This window comes from Python bivittatus, unplaced genomic scaffold (genome assembly GCF_059951505.1).
Source record: "Python bivittatus isolate LINGU-HERP-01145 unplaced genomic scaffold, Pbiv_v1 ctg000330_np1212, whole genome shotgun sequence".
In the NCBI taxonomy this organism is placed as follows: domain Eukaryota; kingdom Metazoa; phylum Chordata; class Lepidosauria; order Squamata; family Pythonidae; genus Python; species Python bivittatus.
In genome coordinates this window covers 50,426,905-50,445,666 of record NW_028277058.1, presented here as the reverse complement: position 1 = coordinate 50,445,666, position 18,762 = coordinate 50,426,905, and the positions used below count along the sequence as shown (strand labels likewise).

Genomic DNA, 18,762 nt, shown 5'->3' with positions numbered 1-18,762 from the left:
TGATGGATCCCTACATAATAAAAAAGGTATGTTAATAACTGGTATAGCCATACCCTGATTATTGTCAAGATGATGATTTGATTAGATTAAATAAAAATGCTTTTAAAATTGGGGCTGGGAATCAGCAACTTGAGTTCGTAACATCAAAACTAACTAAATTCATATCTTATAAGAGATGTTTCTCACAGTTAGAAAGTATCTGGTGTAGATTTTTGGTAGGAAGGATAATGAAACTGCTGAGCAGATGGTTTGCATCAGTGTTACAATACTAAGCAATATACAGAACATCCACTTTTGGCTTTCATTTCTGTAAACCTCATGCTGTGTATTCATTACTTACCTGTAGAGAAAGAGCATTACGTTGTGAAGGTTTGCCCACGAGACCCTGTTCTTTGCGTTTTTTGAATTTCCGGAAATACTCTTGAATCAGGAACGTGGCGTAGAATTTTCCAACTGTGACTTCATCATCTAGATGGCCCCCATTTTGAAAAAAACAAGTAAGAAGCTAAAAACAAGTGACAGATTTTTTGCTTTTATAATTTACTAACAAATTATTATTTAAAGGTGATAGTGTCCACCCATTTTACAAAATTGGTCTCCCACCCTGTATTCAAGGATCGCAGAGTGTGTTACAGATTGGAATTGGTATTAAATAAGAGTATTGAAAGAAAGGTGGACTCACCACCTGCTGGGGGTACAACCTGATCCAACAGCTTCATGCTAGTGCGCTTCCAGATTTTCTTAATGATTGCACGTAACTCTTCATTGGCTTGTTCCAAGTTACCTTTAAGAAGAAATATTAGTAAAAAAAAAAAAAGCCAGTTCTTGTATGGAACAGTAATTTATTTAGTCCACAGAGCCATTTAAAAATATGCAGACATCTTAAAATAGGATTCTCAGTAACTCTGATCCTATTAAAGCCAATTAAATGAAAAAAAATACAAACTCTGTCTTTTGGTATATTATGACCTGTGAAGCATAGTGATAGATGAGCTTTTGAGGCTGAAGGATGAAGCCAAGCTTAACTTAATAATATTGCATAGGTAGAATGATGTCCAAGGAAGTAAAAATGTAAAAATTCCATTGAACAGAAGAAAGTTTCATAAGTAGTGAAAACATTTTAGGAACTAGTTAAATGTGTTTTTTAAAAGGTTTCTCTTCAGCTCTAGCTATTTTTGATAGCTAGAGGTTAGAGCTGCTTCAGGGGACAAAACTGTAGTTATATATGAAATCTGAGTGGATCATAATTCATATTGCACCTACTCAAGAAACTGTTAATTCACCAAATATCTAGCTATAGTATTTTATATTATAACCTTAGTTTTATCACATTACAGTACAACAACTGAAATTTAGTTGATAATGGTTTGATAAATGCAACTTAAAGTATGAGTCCAAGTCAGTATTGACACAGTCTACATATTCTACATATTAACACAGAAATGAAAACCTGCCTCAGAAAAAGTTAATTAAGCTCTGTCAGACACATCTGTTCCTTTTGAGAAGAGATTGTACATTGTCTGCTGCTGACTGTATGGCTGACAAATTTATTATTTATTGCTGTATTGTATTTTTTTTATTTTTAACCGTTTTACTGTTCTGGAGTTGTAAGCTGCTCAGAGTTGCTTTGGATGGAGCAGCATATAACCCTCAGTAAATACATAAGATTTTGTGTGATTCACTCTAGGTTAATTTAGTTTTGCATGTTTTGTGTAGATAACAATTAAAATAACAAACACAAATGCCAGTAAAACCAACTGTTTAAAGTATAAACATTATAGCAAGAATTGGCAGCCCTTAGGCTTCTTTTATGCAAATCTTGAAGTTTTTCAAGATCACAAACTACCAAATAATGACGATGGAATTTTCTGCCATTTTGGTGGGAAATCAAGTTAAGTAGGTTCATTAAACTTTCAACAAGTTTAAAATGCCTAGAACATAGGGAGAAAATCCTACACTTATCCCTTTGATAATACTATATCACCCATATGTCCTCAATTGCTCTTGGCTTCTCAAATGAATTGATAAAAGAAAGGAAAAGAACCAGCTACTGGTGGCAAACAGACTGTTTATCCATGCATTTTTTTCCCTAGCATTTTCCCCATAGGTACAAGGTCTGCTTTTTTTCTTTCTTTCTTTCTTTTTTTCAGAACAACCAAATTTTGATCCATTGGTTGTGACAGGAATTGACTGACCAGCTTGTTGCCCAAACCTGACATCTTGGGCTGGGAGAGAGTGACTGCTCCAAAATCATCCAGCTGGCTTTCATGTCTAAGGTGGGACTAGAACTCACAGTCTCCTGGTTTCTAACATGGAGCCTTAACCACTAGGCCAAACTGGCTCTTAGACTGAAAAGTCTATGTAGACCTTATTTATTCCACCACTAGATTATTAAATATAAAACATATTTTGGACAGTATTCGGATCCAGGCTCTAAGTGATTTAGAGAAGAATAAGAATTGGATAGCAAGAATCCAAGTTTGCTAATTGTTATATGGACAATATTTGAGGTTGTTCGCAGGAAATCTTAGATATCACAACAGAATATAAGGTATGAATGGGTTCAGCATTTCTGGTTTGAATACTAAAATATTTTTAGAATATTATGGGCTGAATATTAAAAAACACAGAATTCTACATTTTAAATTTAAAATGCAAACTGAATTTTTCAAAATCAGACTTTTCAGCTTAATGTTTTACCCTGATTTGTTTACAGAGTAAAATTTTAAAATTTAGTTCTAGGTTGTAAATAATTTTTAAAAAATACATTTTATATCAAACTAAAAAAAGAGAAAATATGTGGAAAAGTATATCTATACTATTATATTAATCATTATAATAGAAAATAAAATAAAAAAAGGAATGAGAAATTATGTTGTAAGTAGAACAACTCTCTGAAAATTACCATATTGTTTGAACATCTTTTTTCTTGTCTTTTCATTGAAAATCCTTACAGGTGGTCCTCAGGTAATGACCACTCATTCAGCGACTGTTCAAACTTAGAATGGTGTTGAACGAGTGGTACTTATAACTGGTCCTCAAAGTTACGACTACTGCAGCACCCCCGCAGTCACGTGATTGCAATCTGGGTGCTCAGCAACCAGCCTGGATTTCTGACCAATGCAGCATCCCACAGTCACACGATTGCTATTTGTGACCTTCCCTGCTGGCTTCCTACAAGCAAAGTCAATGGGGAAGCTGGCAGGAAGTCGGGAGTCCCTGTCACATTAGATCCTCACTTAATGACCTGGTTTGCTTAATGATGGTAACCAGGGACTGCCAGAACTGTAGTCACTAAGTTGCACGGTCACATGATGTCCTGACTTAAGAAACAAAATAAATTGCATTGGATGAAGAATTTCTAGCTTGATAATGGTAGTTGTGGGGGAAAAAAATTGGAATACTACATAGTCTATTGCAAACTGAATATAAGCTGACAGTGATGTGGCTGTAAAAAAAGGCAAATGAAGTTTTGGCCTGCAATAACAGAACTATAATATCTAAATCACTGGAAGTAATAATTCCACTTTATTCTGTTTTGGTCAGACTTCACTTGAAGTATGATGTTGAGTTTTGGGCACCCACACTTTAAGAAGGATTCAGAGAAATTGGAATAGGTTCAGAGAGCAGCAATGAGAATAATCAAGGGACTAGAAGTCTAATAAAGAGAATGGAAGAAGCTGAGTATGTTTAGTCTTGAGAAAACTCAGCTGAATGGGAATATGATAGCATTCTTCAAATAACTGAAAGGAAGTCACATAGAAGGGAACACAATAAGGGATTTAAGTTATAGGAAGGCAAATTCTGTTGATTTTCCTAAGAGCACAAGCTATTCAATTTTTTAGGAATACTTTAATTTGGATTTGTTGCTGAGCAGATAGTTGGACCCTCCCAAATTTATGCTTCTAAGATTTTATGGCATATGACATATGCTATAAGAAACTTATCAAGAATCCCATGTGTTTCTGCTGCATATTAAGTGTCTTCTTACCTTCTGTTTTGATTCTCAGTGCTGTTCTAACCAGTGCAAATAAGGTTGCATTAAACATAACAGTTCCGTCACTATTCAATGGCATATTCATAGAGACAAGGCGCTAAGGGGGAAGAAAAAGACAGAAACACAATATTGAATTATATAGCATGTACCACATCAATTCATATGCTGTTTTTTCAGCTTCATTTTTTATAGTAATTTTATTAAGAATTATAATTACAACAGTAAAAACTGAAACTGAAAAGAAATCTAAAAGAATAAAAAGAAAAAGTAGAAGGTGCAGAAAAAAAAGAAAAAAAGGAAAAAAGAGAAAGAAATAGAAAAGAAAGAAAAAATAAGTATATATTAAGAAAAAGAAAAGAAATATATGAAGAAGTGACTTTCCACCTTCATCACAAGTATAAACAATTTTAGTAACTTATCTCCTTCTCTTAAAATATAACAAATGATCTCTTCTTCCCATATCCCATCTCCTATCTATAAACAAATCCATAAAGCCTCATCATTTCAGTCCTGATGTCAGCAAGGTCTGCCTAGGTCTACTTAGTGGGGCTGACATCAGTCTTGCAATTCTGATTGCGCTGTACCCCTTCCCCCACTTTTAATACACCAATGAATCAGGAATGCGTAAAATATTCCAAATATTATCTTGTTTCTCAGGGCTTAAAAAATGTATCAGACCCCTTTTCCTAGGAAACAGTTCTTACATATTTCTGATTTCCATCAAGGTAATCTTGCTTACTCTCTATGCTTCTTCTAGGGAGCAGCTTTGTTCAGGGCACAACATAAAGGAATGTGCTGTGAAGTTTCTATCAGTATTATATTGGATGGCAGTTCCTATCAGCCCCAGTCAATATGGTCAGGGAGGATTGGTGTTGTCATACATCAGTATATAAGGAAAAGTTATGCGAAAGAGCAACAGGAAGGGAACAGAAACCTGTCATACCTTGCAAGCTACCCTGTGAGGACAGAGCTTTCCAAAACCCAGTGGAGGTTGTATCCGACGCAGGAGTGTTACAACATCTAGGTGTTTGATACGTCCCCTATAATAAAAAGTAAAAAAAAAAAAAAAGACTTGTTAGGCAACATTCAAGGGTATTGGTGGCTTCTTTGGAATTAGGTGACTGATTATACCAGTACCCTGGATGACCTCCCCCAGCAGTTTCATGTAGATGTTGAACAACAGGGGAGATAATAAGTAACCTTGTAAGAACCATACAGCATCTGCTTAGGTGTCAGTGTTTCAGCACCTCCTTTTGGACAGGAAGGACCAGAATCACTGCAAAAAAGTAATCCTGAGAGGGAATGAAGTTGAGGTTGCTGTCTGTATTTGGGAAAAGCAGCTGCAGCCAGGCAGAAATGCTTCCCGCCCCCACTTCCCCAAGGATAGGCTCAGCTTCTCCCTTCTCCCAGAGAGCAGTAAAAGTTTACAGCCCTAGAAACCTGAGAGGAGATGGGCTCATTCCTTCCTTCCTTCTCCCACTCACAGTTTACTCACAAGTATCCATGCCAGTTGTTGAGCCACACCCTCCTGAAACCCTGGTGTTTTCAGGAACATGCTGACTACATTGGCAGCCTCACCCCACCCAGGCCCTTAACTTACAATAGTGTGGGTGTGTAGGAGAAAAGGAGAAGAAGACAACAAATATATGAGGAAGCAGGAAGCAACATCTGGAATGTACAGCTATTACAGGTAAGCAAGACAGCTATCAGTCAACTGCCAGGACCATAAGCTTTGGTAAGCAGCCCATTGTGTTGGGATTCCTGCCTGGAGCTTGGCTTAGAGCTTGGCCCAAAGCTTGGTAGCAACCAGAAGAGGAGCAACCACACTGAGGCAGCATCTAATCCACAACAAGTGCAGGGACTTTTGGAGGGAGGCAAGTGTTGTATGCCACGTTACAAACTTTAAGATTTTTACTTGTTATAAGGACTAATCATTGAAGACTTATTTATGTGGCTACATCAACTTGCAAAGCCTAGGAGGATGGAGTTACCCAGGGCAACAGGAAAGGTATGTGCTACTATAAATAGTTTGTGCAGTTATCTTCTGAGCTGTGGTGTGTCCAGTTTTTGGAAAACAAAGAACCCTCACAAATCCCAAGGCCTGATTCCACCAGAAGGTCCATAGTTGGTGGTACTGAAACCCACTGAAAATCTAGGACAAGTAGCAGGGCTGCATTTTCCTCCAATTTCTGGCACAGGCAATTTACCAAGGAGACCAAAGGAGTTTCAGTACCCCCTCCCAGCCAAAAGCTCAATTGAAATTAATCCAGATAATTAGTATAATTTAGATGCATGCAGAGCTGTGAGGCCACCACCTAGGTGCCTAGGTGATCAACCAAGTGATTGATATAAGGGTGAGTGTGCTTAGGAAGCACAACATTAACGACCTTGATTATTTCTTTATCCCTATGTAATATTTCTGATACATAAGGTTAGAAACTCCCCAAGTGCACTCAATCATTTTAACTGGATCAGATTTCCACCTTTGTAGTGGTTTGTACTAGCCATTAGCCTGAACCTAATCAGAAAATGATCTGTCCATGAAAAAAGTCACACAGAGGTGACCTCCACTTTCAGGTCACCAGTTCCACCCAAACATAATACAAAATCCAGCATGTGCCCTGCTACGTGTATAAGGTTATCAGGTAACCAGTTATCATGGTTGTCATAGAAGACATGAAATCCTATGCAGCTCCTGAATGGAAACCTGAGTAAATGCTAGACTTTGTAAATAGAGTTATGCAGAGTCCTTTTCTTTAAATTGTGCAGCTGGGAACTTACTTGGCTTCAGGATCATATTCTGCCCAAATCCGTTTAAATTCATCCAGATGATGGGGACCCAGAATTGACCAATCACGTGTTAGGTAATCAAAATTATCCATGATAACAGCAACAAAAAGGTTAATTATCTGCAAATAAGCACAAAAATATTAATTCTCCTAAGAAAGTATTTCATGCCAGAATCATTTATATTTCAAATTCTTTTTCAAGCAAAGCAGTGTTGCTCTTGAAAAACACAAGTGAAGTATAATATGTAGACTTAAGATCAAAGGCTGCTAAAAGGGATTTCAGAATTTGCATATGGTTCAGGGATCACAAGTTCCCATCCCTGACATAACATAAGAAAAATTCTTTTTGGTAAAAAAAAATATATATATATTTTATATATAGTGATATATATATATCACTATGCAACTTTTATAGATTGCAAACATCTACTTACTAGGAAGGCACAAAGCATGTAGAAACTGATGAAATAAAATACAGCAAAGCTGCTCCCACAGAGATGTTCACCTTCGGTAAAACTGTTTGGTTCCAAGGAGTCAGGGTCACACTTCTTATCAGGTAGGCATGCCAGCATGATTTCCTGCCAAGCTTCACCAGTAGCACATCTGTTGAAAAGAGGATGGGGTGGGGAAGAAGGTGGTTTATCACTACTGGTCAGTAGTTTAAAAGTTAAGCACTCAGCAAATAACTCACCAGCTAATTGCATCTAGCTACATCACAGATCTACAGCATAGAGCAAGTCATACTTAATAAGCAGCCAGACTTCTGAGAAAACTTCTACCTGATATTTTTGGGTAGCTAGTCTACACAAAGCATTTTGAGATTTGGGAAGTATCAGATCTTGTAAAAGTATCTTGTAAAACAGGTATTAAATTCAGTGGAATTAAAAATTAAAGAGCAGGTACAATTTGGTTTTTGTTAGAAAAAGATTAAATCATTTTTCCAAGGTATGATTAAATCAAGTATGCATTGGGGTGAGCAACTTTCGTGACTGGGGGATTTTTTTATTTTTATTTTTTCGGTTTCCAGTGGCTATGGCACAGCAGTGTTGTCCTGCCATCATGAAAGTGGGCAGAGCCAATCTTCAGGCCTTACTGGAAGAGATTTTAAAAAGTTTTTAAGGTGAGTGTGCTGGTTTAGGCTTAGTAAGCCATTCCAAAGACTTAGTACACTTTCTTGGGTTCCTATTGGCAGTTAGTAGGAACACCATTTTTCAGTGAGACAATGCCATCCAGGGGACTTTGGAGGTTAGATGGGGGTTGCCTGCCCTGACACACTTTGTGTGAGACCTACCTGAAAAGCAGGAGCACAGCCTGAGGAAAAGTTTGAAAGTTGTTGTTCCGATTGATTTCTGTAGTATCATTTAGTGCAATTTTACCAAACACCTAATTTAAAAAAAAAAAAGTCGATTCAAGGTAATGTTGCATGCCACAAGATATTCTTATATCTGATAGTCTTAATATTCTTACTCTAATAACCTTATAAAATATAGTCATATCCTACATATTTGTGTGGTTCTGATATCTAAATTCAGTGTTTGACATCTTCCCACTGCACTAGGTGTAATTCTGACTGATGGTCTCCCCATATGTTAGACCATTTAAACTGGATTTAATCTTTTTACTTTGAATTTCGCTTTGAAGTTACGCAAGATCATTCCCTTTTTTAATTTGCTCAGTAAACACTTCACAGACTTTTCATTTTGCTTCATCTATACAATGGGTGCTTTCCTTTATATGTGCAAATGATATTAATAAAATAGCGAATTATTTTAAAAATGAGATACTAGAGATTTAATACAGGGCACAAGATTGTTTATTTATCATGTAAAATAAGAGGACTAATCTGTCTATCACATCATAAACCATTCTAAAACTGTTTAGGCAAGCTAAAAAAGCTGTGCTAAGAAATCCTTTTTTCCTTAAGTTAGCTGTAAGTACATTACTCTTTAAGACATTTGTGAAGAAGGTGTTATGTGAAGATTAATTTTCTCCATTTTGCCTTAAACAATTATTCTCAAGATTTTCAAGAATACTTCTGTAATTTTATCATGAAATTCATGAAGCTTAAAATTCTTATTTGTGTTCCAAATGAATTATTTCAATAAAATATAACAGTCACTCTTATCATACTTCTTTTGTTTTCCTTTATACCACCCAGAATCTTCTGATTGGAGCTTCAACAAATATGGTAAATAAATATTTTCAACAGTAAATATTTACAAAAGTAGTAAAACTGCTTTGATTTTTAAAATGAAAAGTGATATAGAAATGTTTTAAATAATAAGGGGTGCAATTTTCAGAGTATTGGGACTTAACAGTACTTAATACAACATGGATTAATACCTCAGTACCTAATGATTTGTATATAGGGAAAAATGTAAGTGAGTTAATAGGCAAAGATACAGCTCTGGTTTTGGCATAAGGTGAGCATCTTGGGTTCCTTTCTTTTTTTATATATATAATTTTTACTGAAAAATTTTCTGTAAGTAAAAGACAAATCTAAAGAAAAAATAAGGAGAGGAAAAAGAAAGGAAAGAGAAAGAAAAGAAAGAAAAGTGCAAAAAGCAAAAAAGAGAAAGATAACCAAAGAAACAAGAATAATATATATATATTATATATATATATATAAATATATATATATATATATATATTTCTGACCTTCTTTTCAACAGGTATTAACAAACTCTTTATCCCTCTTTGATATTACAGAAATCCCTTCAGCCCCTTATTTAATCCTTTTTCAATCATCAAATCCATAAATAATCACTTCACTTTTTTCTATTTTCAGCAAAAAGTCCATAAAAGGTTTCCAGTATTTTAAAAAAGTACTTATTTTGTCCCTGACCAGACAGGTCAGTGTTGCCATTTCTGCCAATTCTGACATCTTCACAATCCATTCCTCCATTGTTATTTATACAGTAATCTTGCTGTGGTTACCATATAAATCAGTCTTCCATGAGTCTTTTCTAATTGGCTGTCCATAAGTCCCAATGAAAAGAGGTCTGGCCTTTTCTCAATATTAATCTTTAAAATTATTTGTATCATTGTATGTATTTGTATCCAAAATTTTCTGGTTTTTTCACAAGTCCACCAGGCATGGTAAAATTATCAAAGATGTACGAAGGTACTTCAAGCCAATGTTGGAAATGTGAAAAACATGAATGGATATTTAAGCATCTTGGGTTTCAAATGGTATTATTACCAGGGACTTGCATTTGTATGAGAGCTTGATATATTCATGCTGTTTTTGTGGATAGGGAACTTTCACTCTCTTAAACTGCAGGATTCCTCTGAATTCCAACTCAGCCAAGTAGCCTGATGCTCCACTTATAGTTGGCCTATTGCTGATTATTTTTCTTTAGTTTTCACCCTCTGCTTACTTCATTTGGGCAACAGTAAGTGTGTGCTGCATGGATGGTAAGATAGGAAACAGTTCTACAAACAACTAAAACAGCCTGGATCTGTTATGCTCTTCTCAGTGCCTGAGAAAAAGTTGGATGGTTTGAGAAATACTGCAGGTTTAGAACATCTGCACATCCTTCCATTTTCTGAAAGCGTTTTGTGTTCCTAATGATTTCAGAGATAATCTGGGTCTCAAAAGTGGAAGTATTCTGGAGATTTATGTAACCTAATCAATTTTTAAAAATCTGGCCTGATAAGTCTTTGTGAGAATTTTGGGCTCAACTGTCCAGAGCTATACTGAAAAAAAAAACATTGGGAGAGGGACAAGCAAATCATATGAAAATGCCTTGAACAGTGCATCAGCACTTCCAATGTGCCATTGCAAATCCTTGAGATCTTCATGTTTGCATACTTAGACTATGCATCTAATATATTATGCATAATATAGTCTGTGCATCCATGCTGTATAAAAATATGAATATCTGCAGCCTTATAGGGCTTGAGCAATAGAGCAAATAAGTGATGATTCAATCCCCTGGTCTTAAACAAACAAACAAAAGCAGATGACCTGCTTTCCTGTCCAAAACCAGTCACTAATTATCACAAATTGTGAGAAGAGGAGACAATGCGCACAGAATAAACTAGAATCTCAGATCATGGGTGTCCATCGGGCAATCTGGTATCTTACGTGAAGTATTTTCTTCTGGGGTTGATATGCAAAACCTTTGGAAACTCTGGCTGAGCTCTGCATGTATGCAGATTGTTCTGGTGGTTATAAGTGCTGACAGTACCCAGCTTTTTAAAAGTAGGAAAGTGGAAAGCAATTGTGCAAATGAAGCATCCAGACACGACATAGCTTTGAAAGGGATGTTCTTCAAAGTCAGCTGCCTGAGGAGCCCTGGAACTATCTGGGCTCAGATTCTCCAACTCACTAGTTAGTCATGACAGTCGCAGCTGTTCTGAGGGGGCGCTGGGAGTTACCACTGCAGGATGACAAATTAAATACTCTGCGGCAGGCCATATTTTTCATTTCAGGAAACAAGACGGTGAGGCAGAGTTTCCACATGGAGAGATTTCTTTTGTCTTTTAGACTCTGCACATAATCATGGGTAACACTTTGGCCAACAACTGCTCTTTATTTTACTTATCTGCAATACGAAGAAATGGTTGCAGTGCTGAAAAAAAAAAAGCACAAAAGCAGATTCTTTTTCTGAGCATGTTTACTGAGTCTTTGGATGAGGGTTGGGCAGAGGGGAAAGGACTGGCCCAAAGTCACCAGCCAGGTTTCATGCCTAAGGGAGGACGAGAACTCACCAAACCAGCATTACTATCATTAATTTACATTTAAAATTAATTTAATTTAAATTTAAATTTAGCTAAAATTAATTGGTATTTTAATATTATACTACCTGACTTCATTTTTAGGTGCTTCCATTTGAACTATTTGAACTGACATGAAGATTCTTTTCTTACTAGTTCCCTCTCCATATGCTTGCGTTAGAAAATGTTAATCTTGGAAAATCACCTACCTGCATCCCAATCACCGCATAGATAAAAAACAGCATCACTATTAACAGAGCCACATAAGGGAGAGCCTGAAGATAAACCAAAAGTAGGTAACAATGAATCATTTATTAAGAAAACTAGCTTTTTGGAACTTGGGATATTCCCAGAAGCTCCCATATTGAAAGCACCTGAGAGAAAAAGCCCGGAGGCAAATATGCTTTGACTGTACAATCTGCAGCAGAGTACATATAGATGCATTTACATATGACAGTGTATCAGAAAGTAAAAATCTAGATGATCTTGTGCACCTCCCTTTTAAAAATTTTGTGCATACTGTCATTAATGTAATGTATTTATTTCTCCACTAGATGTCTCTACTGATCCATTGTTTTTGCCATAACTAACCCTTTTAACAAAACTGTTCTACCTCACTTAAGTCATTACTATTTCTTTTTATGTTAATATTTTTTCTTAGAAAAACAGTGCTTGATACCTATCATTTATCAGATCTGTAAAGATTTATATACAATATTTATTTCTCTAGATAATGATTTCAGCATTTTCAGTTGTAGTAAGAACAGGTCACAACTTTAATCACCATCACTCTTCCCTATTTAAAAATCATGTGCGCCAGCTGTTACACTGACTAATAATTTTTTAAAAAGCAAGCTAATAGCTAAAGAAAGATATAGTCAAAAATTTTAAAATTAGGCACACCCAATAATTGCAAAAACTATTCTGTGTAGAAATATAGATCCAATATTTTGGAATGCAATATTTTGGAATACATACATATGGGGAAAATGATATTGTAATTCACTCAATAAGAAATTATTTGAACTCCACTAATTTTGTTTCCATCAATAGGCATGGAGCTTTATAAAGAGAAATTGTTGACTGTAGTAGTCCAGTGGATGTTGGACTCTGATCATATTTCAGAGATAATGCAGAAACATTGCTTCCTGAAACTGAACTTACTATCATTTTGTTCCACTTAGACAATCAAATTTCATTTAGCTATGATTGTCTGAGTTACTTCCAAGAGGTAATAATCTTACTCAAGAGTTAAATCCCTCTTGCAGCCACCATGTTTCTTTATTACATGGGCACATGTAAATGTTATAAAGAATTATGTAGGATGGAACTGGGAATCTAGAAACTTCAGCAAGAGATGTATAGAGCATACGTCTGGAAGAAACACTCTACATATAGAGACTTGGTATACTGCAGAAAGGGCTCAGTAGGTTTGATGTGGACTGGAGACTGCTAAATATGTATTTGCCTGGGACCTTATCCAAAGACTGGGGTCTGTCTTCTGGTCAGCTGTATTCTTTTTCTTTCATATATATGTGTGCGTGTGTTATTTTCTTTTAACATTATAAATCATTAGCCGCTCAGAGTTGCTGTGGAGTCAGGCGGCCTTGAAATTGAAATAATAAATGAATAAATAAAGGTATAAACATTTTAAAGCAGCGATATTACTAAAAAGGGCTGGAGAATCTCTGGGAATTTCTGCTCCAGCCACAATGAGATCTCGGTTAGTTTTGTGGCCCCCTGCCTAGATTTCATGCTGGTGTCTGTAATTCTATCATGTCAGCTGGAAAACAGGACCAAGGTATGCATAAGGGTTTGGGTCTGTTGCCATTTTTGGACTGAGTCCAGTTGCCAGTAATGGCCATAGATCAGCCTTCCCATACCTGGTGCTCTTAAGATGTGTTGGGACTACCACTCCCATCATCCCCAGCCAGCATGTGGTCCAACACATCTGGAGGGTGCTATATTGGGGAATGTTGCATAGGTGAATGATTCCCCAATGCATCAGCAAGCTGACCTGATGGACGGAAAGTGCATCACCTTTATTTTAATATAAAAACAATTTTACTATAAATTGTTGTATTTACTTGTTGTCTTAACATCTTTATTGACAGGAATCAAACTCTTTCAGTTTAGAGTCCAATAATTTTGCATTTGGAGAAGTGCATGAAATCTTACAAATTAATTTTATTTTAAAAAATAACTGTTCACTCGCCTACGTTTGAGTTTCAAAATCCTCCACCCCACCAGGCTTCATTTTCATTCCATCCATCCTAATCCTGAGATACCTGTATATAGAAACTAATTTTCCTGGGCAGAAGCCATTCAGAGATTGTTGCTGAATCCTATCTAAATATGTAATGCAAGGAGCCGACTGAAATGTCACTGCTGTCCTGAGATAAAGCCACATAAAGCAGAATAAAGGAATACCTGGAAGGACTTGATGAAGGTCCAGAGCAGCGTGCGGATGCCCTCCCCTCGACTCAAGAGCTTCACCAGGCGCATCACACGGAAGAGTCGGAAAAAGGTGATTGAGATGCGAGAGTTGTCCTCTGTGTTCTGGAACCCATTGGCACAGAGGGCAGTAGTTACAACAGCAGATGAAGAAAAGCCACCCTGGGCCACAGAAAATGCGACTTCATAGGAAGAGCTCACTGCACTGTTCCCCTGCCTTATAGCCCCCCAATCTTTTACTACCCTAAGCTGTTTTCTAGGTCCCTATGGCTAGTCTATATATTCCACATCATTCTGAGTTCTCTGTGGTTCTTCAGGGGCATTTTAAAAATTACTGTCCTAATTTTAACAAGAATAACTTGCCGGGGCCTTGCTAGTAATGTGAAACCACTTTTCACCTACCCCATTGGTTGAAGGGTCATGACAAATAGTGAGGCATAGTATTTGCGTGTGAAATTATTTAGTCTGCAAAACTTATGCATGCAGTTATGTTTTTCTCCACAATACAGAGTGAAATTATATTTCACAATATAGTGAAATCAGTATAATTAAATCATAGAAGTGTAGCTGCAGTTTACACTGTATCAGGGATTTAAGAAGGAATATCCCAGATATGTGCCTCACTTTTTAAAAACAGTGCACCCACAAATATACCACATTGGTTGGTTGGGAGAAAGAACAATGGCTATTTATACTCAAGTTAGTGAAAATGGATGCGGTTAGGTTTGTATAAAAATATTACATATGTCAGATAGGATTCTTCCTCCCTTGTACTGAAAAAAAGTGACACCCCACATCTGGGGAGTTTGGAGGGAATGTGCAGTTAAATGAAATCCTGATGCTAAGGTGCAGTGTAAGCAGTCTATGCAGAACGTGTTTCACTTTGTTGCACCGCTGAATAAGCAGCTCCTGACCCAAAAGGAGGTAGCGATCTTTAGCCATATGGAGCAACAACACAGCAAGAAGCACTCAATCTAAACTGGGATGAGGGACCTAATGAGGCATAATAGCCAAATTTCTTTTCCCTGCAGAAATCCCACAAGAGTTGATGCGTAAGTTGTACTTGGAAGCAATATAATGCCTCAAGCATGTTTTTATGGGGTTTCTGCAAGGGATAGTTTTAACTTTATCTCTGATAAAGGGATGTTCACTTTATCTCTATTTAACCTTGGCAATATGAGGAACAATAGCCATTTCAAACTTTGCTTCTAAAAGGAATTCTTTTCAATGTGTACCATATTATAAAAAATAAATCCAGTTAGAAGGATCGAAGATGAGACAGTACTAGTGCTTCTTGTGTTTTTCTGTAGTTTCATACTACATCTTCACTTGTTTTCCCTGTCCCCAGTTTTATTTCTCATGACCCCTGGGTATTTCCCACAGCCTGGCCGCTGCCCTGATAATACAGTTATTTTGGCCTGCTGCTACTGTTTAATAGTTCCTAGAGTTTAAAATAGCTTTTTTTTCTAAGTGGCTTCTGATGTTCTCACAGCCTAGTCCCTTAGCATAGGACTCCTCCATCCTATTCCCTTTGGGGCCTGTGACTAATATGAACATTCCTCTTACTGCACTAAGCTAGGATAAGCCTGAATCATGTAGGGTCAGCTAGTTTTCTTTGGCTTTTGTGAGAAGGCTTCCTACCAAGCAGGCTGCTGGTAGGGAATTGGGAAATGGTATTACTAAACCATACTAAGGTAGACTAGTGAAGGATCCAGAGTTTTAGTACCCGAAAATATGGTCTAGTTCTTCTACATATGTGTAGAACACTGCCAGATTTCAGAGGAAGTAATAGTACATTATTCCTTCCTCTTACACTCCTCAATCTTCCATGGCTGCAAAACCAACAGTTTGATGCTATATAATCTATAATCTATCATTATCTATATCTATCTATCTGTATCTATATCTACTCTATATCTATCTATCTATCTATCTATCTATCTATCTATCTATCTATCTATCTATCTATATATCTATCTATCTATCTATCTATCTATCTGGAAACAGTGCAGATCACCCACCACCCGACAAACACATCTCCCAATTTGAGCTACTCACCACTTGTAGTGACCATGAGAGAACAGGTCCTTTGATTTCCTGTTAAGAGTTTAACTCTAGCTCTTCTACCTTGCGTGTATATATGTGTCTGTGTGTATGTATTACAGAATTCAAATCACTGAACCGTTTGCGATTTTGTTTTTTTCTGTAAAATTTATTTTATGTAAAATGCATCATTTTCCTTGTTTAAAATGAGGCATATTTAAGATGCTGTGATTCAAATCTATGTTTTGACTTCATTTAAAACCCATTTAGGCCTTTATTTTTGGAGGGCTTTTTTTTTCTAGCAGGCTTGCAGAACTCAATGACTGGTTTTGATACTTAGAAACATTTTCTGAAATATGCATGACAATAATCCTGTTCTAGAATGAATGAATGAATGCTTGCTGTTGAAGGTAGGCTATTCAGCTGAGAAAGAAAGGAAATACTATGATCTATGCAGTTCCCAAGTCTAACAGCCAACTTTGCTCAGCATACAGAATTTGCTGAATTAAGAAATGTAGTCAAGAAAACGGACATCAGCTGATTTTTAAACAGAACCAACATGGAATTGGGATTGAGGAAGAAATACAATGTTCTTTAGACTCAATCCTTTCCCCACAAATTATCCCATCACTTTCACTTCCACTGAATAGGGGACATTTTATGCCACTGTAACATTACTGAATTTGGTCATTCCCTACCTTCATTTCAGAACTAAAGCTATAGAGTATTACAACATGTCCTACCCAGTCATGAGGAATACTGCAGGCATCCATTGGGAAGTTATAGTGAGATGAAATAAAAGAAAATAATGTGTGTCCAGGTAATATTCATCTCAGCTCCCCAATAATGGCATCACAGAATTTGAAGTTACAATGGCACTGAAAAAAGTGACCTACAACCAGTCCTTGCACTTACGACTGTTGCAGAGTCCTCACAGTCATGTGATCAAAATTTGGGTGCTTGGCAACTGGCATGTATTTATGATGGTTGCAGCATCCTGGGGTCATATGATCACCATTTACGACCTTCCCAGGGGGCTTCCAAAAAGCAAAGTCAATGGGGAAAGCTGGATTCACTTAACAACCGCATGATTCACTTATGTATTGTGGTGATTCACTTAACGACCACGGCAAAAAAGTTGTAAAATTGGGCGCAACTCACTTAACTACTGCATTGCTTAGCAATGAAAGTTCTGGTCCAATTGTGGTCATAAGTTGAGGACTGCCTCAATTAATAAGCTCCCATCTGCCTGTTAACAAACGAAACATACATTATTTCCTGGATGGCAGGAATGGATGCTTCAGGCATATTGTCCACAATGGAAATGTGAACAAAGATAAGGGGAAATCAATGGCCAAACATACAGTTAGTCAACCACATTAGTCTATCTCAGTCAAAAGTACTTTTCCTTCTCTCTTCCCCCACCTCCAATTCTGGATGCTTCCACAGGGGGAATTAATCAGGGTGTATGAGTGAACACTGTCTTGGGCAGATTAGCTGGAAGGATCTATCCAGCAAAGGAGCTTAACTGCAGAGACTGCTCACAGAACTTGGATTGCCTAAGCCTTACCATACCTTATGTTCTATTTGTGCCTATGGGTCTTCATTGTCTGATTATATTTTTGTATGAAAATATGAATATTAGCTTTGTTCTCAGTTTGAATTTATTTTGCAAGCCAATCCAATTGATTCAAAGAGCTCATTATTTAACAAACAAGAAATCTGAAAAGGGTCCCAGTTCTCTCTTGGTAATAATTCATTAGATGGTAGGATAACAGTTAACTTGATTGAAGAAAAACTCAAGGATGCACAAGAAATACAAATCATGTACAGAATAATCAATGACTCATGTCAACATCAGACTCTACAAATGGATACACAACATGGAGGTTACATGCAGAGATAACTAGCCTAGGTTTGGAGACAGAAACCTAAATAGTCAGGGTGGCAAGAGAATAAGGAATGTATTAGGAGATTAAGGAGTGTCACAGAAGAAGATGGTTAGGTTTTTGTCTAGGAATACACAGGGACAACAAAACATCACAGCAAGGGAGGAAGGGAATAGAGAAAAAAATAGGACCATATAATAGAAAATACGCTACTGATTCTCTGGAATGCAATGGATCAAATTCAACCATGGATAAAAAGAGTTCTCTTACTGAATACAGCAGATTGCATACTCATTCACAAACTTGTATTCATAGTAGTTATGAATTTTAATCCATTATCTTACAGATATACAGATAACTGAATCTACCAAAAAGAGATTGTATAGCTGCCAGATTGGTTTTATATTTATTTTTTACAAACATTCATTCCTTTAGACTGCAAACCGATAGCTATTTCCTTAGAATAACGAATCTTTGACTCTAATTGTTTTAGGAGTGCAACTGTACTAACTGAAATGATAGAAATTTCCCTTGTCTAATCTATCTTTTTCCTCAATATTTCAGTACTAAGAGCACAACTATTAAAATACAGTAAAACTTCAGTTCTCTGGACTTCATTCAGCAGACTAAGGATGCAAGAGACAAAATTTTACTTCAGACTTAATCTCCACAATGAACACATTCCACTGTTTCCAAAGCAGTCCATGCAATTGATGTAATCTATGTCATTTGTGTGATTACCTAATTGACATTTTTATGTCATTTGCATCAATTTACATTAGTTATGTAATGATGCAAAGGGCATAAATGTCACTTTGTAAATTCAGATTTAATGGACATTCCCCCCAGTGTTCCATGAAATTGAGGT

At 36.6% G+C, this 18,762-nt stretch overlaps 1 protein-coding gene across 16 annotated transcripts in view; it reads right to left on the bottom strand.

Annotated features, from left to right (window-relative positions):
* Positions 1-18,762, bottom strand: part of CACNA1C (calcium voltage-gated channel subunit alpha1 C) — a 572,293-nt gene that overhangs the window by 29,487 nt on the left and 524,044 nt on the right. For all 16 annotated transcript variants that reach the window (XM_088141261.1, XM_088141249.1, XM_088141247.1 and 13 more), the window contains 9 exons: positions 13,939-14,067; positions 11,718-11,783; positions 8,078-8,169; positions 7,221-7,389; positions 6,779-6,906; positions 4,941-5,037; positions 3,992-4,094; positions 683-784; positions 341-468 (listed from right to left, as the gene is read on the bottom strand). In XM_088141261.1, coding sequence (XP_087997387.1) covers positions 341-468; positions 683-784; positions 3,992-4,094; positions 4,941-5,037; positions 6,779-6,906; positions 7,221-7,389; positions 8,078-8,169; positions 11,718-11,783; positions 13,939-14,067 — 1,014 coding nt within the window. The remainder of the gene's footprint in view (positions 1-340; positions 469-682; positions 785-3,991; positions 4,095-4,940; positions 5,038-6,778; positions 6,907-7,220; positions 7,390-8,077; positions 8,170-11,717; positions 11,784-13,938; positions 14,068-18,762) is intronic.